At 41.3% G+C, this 6,469-nt stretch overlaps 1 protein-coding gene across 2 annotated transcripts in view; it reads right to left on the reverse strand.

Moving 5' to 3' along the window:
• The window catches only part of Ero1a (endoplasmic reticulum oxidoreductase 1 alpha), a 47,934-nt gene that overhangs the window by 16,555 nt on the left and 24,910 nt on the right, over positions 1-6,469 (reverse strand). For both annotated transcript variants that reach the window (XM_021182346.2, XM_021182345.2), the window contains exons 5-9: positions 5,961-6,034; positions 5,805-5,878; positions 3,967-4,087; positions 3,139-3,177; positions 523-531 (exon numbers count right to left, since the gene is read on the reverse strand). In XM_021182346.2, the coding sequence (XP_021038005.1) occupies positions 523-531; positions 3,139-3,177; positions 3,967-4,087; positions 5,805-5,878; positions 5,961-6,034 (317 nt within the window). The remainder of the gene's footprint in view (positions 1-522; positions 532-3,138; positions 3,178-3,966; positions 4,088-5,804; positions 5,879-5,960; positions 6,035-6,469) is intronic.

The following is a 6,469-nucleotide window of genomic DNA, read 5'->3' on the forward strand; positions in this document are numbered from 1 at the left end:
GTTGTGAGCCACCATGTGGTTGCTGGGATTTGAACTCTGGACCTTCGGAAGAGCAGTCGGGTGCTCTTACCCACTGAGCCATCTCACCAGCCCCGAGATGCTACACTTTCATGAGAGTACTTTAATGATTCTTTGAGTTCATGTATCCATACAAGTAATGTCAGGAGAAAGAACGCCCATAGCAAATCTCCGCCCAGCTCTGTTTAGGCTCACAGAATTCACCTGTGCTGATGCGCAGGGACATGCAGCACACTGTCTGTCAGCAGCTTACACATCTAAAGCACCTATGTGCACTTGGACAGCAGTCTTTGTACACTTATTATCCTGAAGCTAAAACACGCTTCTGCTAAAGGTTTGTATTACTGCTTTCACTCCTCCAGACTGACATAAGATTGAAAACCTTTGGACTGTTTTCAAAGACTGTAAAATTCAAGTTCCTCATAATGCAGCAGTTTGTATGCAGTTGCTTCCTTACTGTTGGAACATAATCTTCATTGTTCCCATTTTTCTTTTTGTTTTATATTACTTTTTATTGAAAAAAATTTTGATATAATACATTTGGATTTCATTTTCCCCTCCCACAACCCCGTTTTGTCATCCCACTTCCTCACAACTCCTCTCCATCATCCCCACTTCCTCACAACTCCTCCCCTCATCCCCAATTTCTCACATATCCAAACCCATACCCTTTTTTGTTCTTACATTAGAAAAAAAGGGCATATAAAAATTTTAATGGGATAAAAATAAAAACAAAGATGAATAGGACAAAAGAACAGAAAAAAAAAGCAAAACAAAACAAAATAAAACCCGCCGAGAAAGCATTTCCAGGTAATGAAGCCTCTAAAAACTACATCAAGTCCATTACATTTTGTCTGTTTTTCTTTAGCATCACAGTTTGTTAAACATATTCTCATTGCCAATGTTTTAAAATATTTTTTAGATTTATTTATTTTGTTTTATATGTATCGGTGTGCGCGTGAGTGCCTGGTGCCCTCATGCGTCAGGAGAGGCCTTCAGACCCCTGGAGCTGGAGTTATGATGATTATAAGCCACCATGCGTATACTGGGAACCAAACCCAGATCCCAGTTTGCCTTGCCAAGACCAACACCATTTATACTTTGGAAACTGTGATATTTTTTGTTTACTTAGGTGTTTAGAGGCTCTGTTCTATAAGTATAGATGCTGTTTTTATATATGCATTTTTCCTTCACTCTACTGCTGATCATCCTTTATTTAATGAGCTTCCCTCTGTCATCCCCACAACTCCTCCCCACCGTTACAAACCTAACAATGTTTGTTACAACTGTATTATACTGTGTCCCTTGTCACATACCATGTAGCCTGTTTTCTGATGATCACTGAAAGAGTTCCCATTTCCACTAAGATGACTGAAAGTGATTAAATATGAGCTGATAATAGAGAGCACTTATCTATGAATTTGCACTCACCTAATTAGATACACACCTTCCCCTGCCTCACCACATACAACTCTGTACAGCCTAAAATGTTCTTTCTTTCCTAAGAAAGACTTGCCTGATGGCAGTGCTTACTGACTATGACATCAGTGTCTTTCAAGTGAACTGAGAAAGTAAAAACCTTACATATTTGCTTAAAGTGCAGCAAAGAGTCTATCAATAAGTCCATCCTGGGAGAATTTACCAGGTGGTTTAAATAAGAATGGCCACTACAAGCACCTACATTTCAATGCTTGGTCCCCAAACTGGAAGGATTAGGAAGAATGGCCGTGTTCAAGGAGGTGTGTCGCTGGAGCTGGGCTTTAGGTTTACAAAGCCCAGGTCATCTAGGTTGGGCCTCCCTAATGCCTTAGACTTGTGCATCATATGTGAGCTCTCAGCTACTTCTCCAGTGCCACACTCACCTGCCTGCTGCCACACTCCCTCCCATGGTGGTCATGGATGAACCCTCTAAAACTGTAATGAAAACTCTAAATTAAGCCCTCTAAAACTCAAATACTTTCTTTTATAAGTTTTCTTGGTCACAGTATCTCTTCGCAACAATATAAAAGTAACTAAAGCAATAAGAATATGTAATTTCTAAAAAAAAAAAATCAGAAATCATATGTAGAAATTGTTTATTCTATAAACCATTACTGAGAGAGCAATTTGAATCTGCACGTCCTCTTGGCATCTACATAAGGCCTGCACAATGGTGAATAACCAGTTCTTGCAAGAATAAGTGATTTTTACACTGCGCTAGACAGTATCCAAAATTAAAATTTTATTGAAATTATAAAATGTGTCAATTTCTCTAATTCTTTTAAAGGAATGGTTCAATGGGGAAACCATTTACATCATAATTTATCTAACAACTTACTCCATAATTACCAGGCTCTGTGTTGAGATCATTGCTGCCCATGTCCCAAGGCACTAGGGCAGAGGAATACGTATAGAAATAACACAATGATGCCGCCAGTAAACACTCTAAGAAGGAAGCAAACACAGCATGTGCTGCTCCATAGACAGCCAGAGATGACTTCCAACTGGAAAGGGGAGTGTTTCAGGAAAGGTAGCATTTAGACCACATCTTGAATGTGAATGGACAATGGAGACATATTTAGTGAAATATAAGGCATGTGGATTTATAATCAGACCGTATGTGGAATGTGATGAGAATTTAAAGTCTTTTACTTGAGGGAGGGGGTGTGTGTCTGTGTGTGTGTGTGTGTGTGTGTGTGTGTGTGTGTGTGTGTGTGTGTCTGTGTCTGTGTCCGTGTCTGTGTGTGTTTCTTATTTGCCTGGGAATCAAGCCCAGGACCTCAAATCATGCTGACCAACTACTGCACCATTAAACTTTCTCTCAAACTCAGGTATTTTTGAAGAATTAGGTAAATGTTTGGGATATTCATGTATCTGGGGGGATGAGTGAAACTGAAGTAAGCAAGCAACTACTCAGTGCATTGCAAAAACAGATAATAAATATATAACCTAACCTTCATATTACAATGGTCTAACACCGTGATGTATGTCCTTAGAAGAATATGTACCTAATGCTTGCAAGGGTGAGATCACTCGCTAGAAACAGAACCAGCAGACTACCTGACAAGCTGCCTGTGCCTTCTTCTTCAGTCTAACCCAAATCCACTTGCCAATAAAGAAGAGAAGATGCAAAATAACTCACCTTGCCCAGAAGCCAAAGGCCTTTGAATTGTCTGTGGCCTACAAACAAAAGGATTATACTGTATGAACATCAGTGTTACCAATAATGTTATAGTTGTATCTGATTGAGAAAGTGAAATGTGTTATCATACAGATCTTTTCTCTGGGAGAATCATGCACACACACACACACACACACACATACACAATATATATAGTAGAGCCTTCAGGTTTCCATGTGACGAACCAGAAGCATTTCTCAGTCACCTAAGGATCAGTCTACTGTACTCCTTAAGAATACAAAGGAGGTGGTTCCCCAAGCACTGAACAAGCATCTAACTTAAAAGTTTCAGATTCTCCATCTATAAGCAGTTATAACTATGATACACTGTTGCCATAAGAACAAAAGGAGCAATGTCTGTGACGTGTTTAGCACTATGTGTAACATACAGCGAGTACACAAAAATGTCGCCTTGGAGCTATTCTCGGAAATCAATTTAGGTTGAAGAGGATAAAATAACTGCGCCACAGAAAAGAGAAGAAAGAGGGTAACAAAGGGAATCCTGAGCTGTAGATGCTGATCTACACCCCACCATTGGCTCTAGTGATCTTGGTAAAAGAAGCCAAGCCCATGATTCCCCAGTTTCTTCATCTACATAATGAGATCCTATACTCCACTCAGGAATGTTTGTTCAGTGTCTCCAATCCTAGAAAGGTCTAAGCCTTTAAAGAAGCTGTTGCAACTTGTGCCAATGCCCATGGGGAATCAGGACATTTAAGTTTCTATGGCCTAGTCAATCTTTTAAGAACGTGAGCCTGAGCTGCACAGGTCTAGAAAAACAGTACATACTTAAAACAGTTTTCTTCATAGATGACACTCCATATCCTCCAAGCATCTGGCCCCTTGTAGCCTGTGTAGCGCTCAGGGTTAAGGAGTAAATCCACATACTCGGCATCGGGTGACTGTATATCTGCAAGATAAAATGTTTCACCAAATCTTACCCATTTCAGAACAACGTTTTAAGAGAAGGAAAAAGGGAGAAACAAACAGCCACATGAGGTGCACACAAAGGTTACAAAAATCCCTGACCTTGTAGTGGTAAAAACAAGAAAATATGAGTTAGGCATGGTGTACACCTTTGAGTCTAGCACTGGGGAGACAGGCAGGAGGATGTCTGAGTTTGAGACCAGCTTGGTCTATAATGTGAATTCCAGGACAGTCAGGGCTACATAGAAAAATCCTGTCTCAGAAAGGGCCAGAAGGCCAGAAGAATTAATGGAAATCTGCAGCTGCTAGCTGGGGTCAGGGGAGAATCTCTAGGAAGTACCAGAGACTTGGGATTAGACAGGCTCCCAGGAGCAAATGCGGGTGACCTTAGCTGAGATGCTTAACAATGGGGCCCCAAGAGACCACCTCCTATAGCTAGGCAGGACCCCCAGTAGAGGGATAAGGACACCAACCCACCCACAAATCTTGCAACCCAAAACTTGTCCAATCTAAATGAAATGCAGGGACAAAGATGCAACAGAGACAGAAGGAATGGCCAACCAAAAACCAGCTGGATTAAAGGTGTCGACCACCACCCACCCTTTTTACTAACTTTTTAAAAGTTCATTAGTCCACTACTATAGAACCATAGAAATAATATCAAAATTCAAATCTGATTTAATTTTGTTTAGCCAGTGCAGAGGCAAACAATGCAAATAGAAAAAAGATACTAAGCCGGGCGTGGTGGCGCACACCTTTAATCCCAGCACCTGGGAGGCAGAGACAGGAGGATTTCTGAGTTCGAGGCCAGCCTGGTCTACAGAGTGAGTTCCAGGACAGCCAGGGCTATACAGAGAAACCCTGTCTCAAAAAAAACAAAAAAAAGATACTAGAGAAGGAGGAATTAGAGCAATCACGAAAACTTGGTCAAGGTCCTAATGCACTGTAAGGCTGCGCAATTTCAGCTCGGACTGCAGACTCGGCGTCATGCCTCCACATTCTCTGCACTAAACGCATGGGAAAGGTTCACAGGCCAGCAGCGTCTACAAATGACATTTTCCTCTTCCTACATTCAGATACTTTTACAAAGTGCAAAAGAAAGAGAGCTATAAACTACTGTAAATTACATAAACCTGCAGAATGTAATAGGTAAATTTTTTTTACAGAAAGTATTTTTAATTTTAACTATGGTAAAAATACAGATAATGAAAGTGGCCATTTCCACCATACTCAGTGAACCAGTAAGTTACATTCACAGCGTTTTATAATCAAGGTTCTGCCCCACTGCAGGGTCTGCTGGAAGCTCATCCCTTCTTATCGCTCAGTAGCTTGCATGTATCAGAGGTAACACAGTTCAGTTATTTTTGCACCTGCTGATAGACACACAGACCATTTTTCCTCGTGCCTCTTATGAACATTAATCTACCCGTGTCCGAGTCTTCCTCCAATTCCTTGGAGCTACATTCCGAGGAATGGCGTTGTCAAGTTCCATGGTTCTGTTTAGCTCTTTGAGGAACCATCACACTATTAGAACTGCGATTTTTAAAATAATTTTTTAAAATATTGGGAGCAGCTTCTGGAGCAGCTCTTGGTAAAGCACTTGGCTAGCATCCAAACCTGAGTTTAAGGGAGGCAGGCAAGCAGACAGGAAAGAAGGTTGGTTGGTTGGTACGTAATGCACACTTTAACAAACGTCATACCATCAACTTCGCAGAAGCTGTCTGAAGAATCATCATGCTTGGTCCACTGAAGCACAGCTTTCTGGGTCTCCTCACTTCAAATAAGGAAAACTGCATTATTCTCTTTCCCAGTTAAGTGTGATGCAGAAAAACAACGGGTCACGAAAAGCAAATCACCTCAGAGACTCATCCACGGCTCCAAGTCGCTCAGCTTGCTCACATTCTTCAATGCGGTTGGCTTCCTCAGAATACTAAATGGCAAGAAATCAGATTTACTACATCTTAAAGCTGCTGCTTCCATTTTAGTGTTTGAGACAAGGTCACATTATGTAGGCCAAAGCTGACTTCACCACATAATTTCCCTGTTTCAACCAGGCACGCTGAAATTACAGGCACAAGCCACACAACTTTAAGGAATTAAAGTTAACCAGGCTGGTTCTGCCTGCCACTATCAACCCAGACTTCAAAGCTTATAAAATGAGCTCTTACATCCAAAAAGTAAGTGAAAGGCTTTTTTGCCTCCTATTTTTGTCAGAAACACAACTTATAGTCACAGAATAAAGATCACTGTGACATAACAGTGACTACACTAGCCGGGCGTGGTGGCGCACGCCTTTAATCCCAGCACTCGGGAGGCAGAGGCAGGCGGATTTCTGAGTTCGAGGCCAGCTTGGTCTACAAAGTGA

This window comes from Mus caroli, chromosome 14, assembly GCF_900094665.2.
Source record: "Mus caroli chromosome 14, CAROLI_EIJ_v1.1, whole genome shotgun sequence".
NCBI lineage: Eukaryota > Metazoa > Chordata > Mammalia > Rodentia > Muridae > Mus > Mus caroli.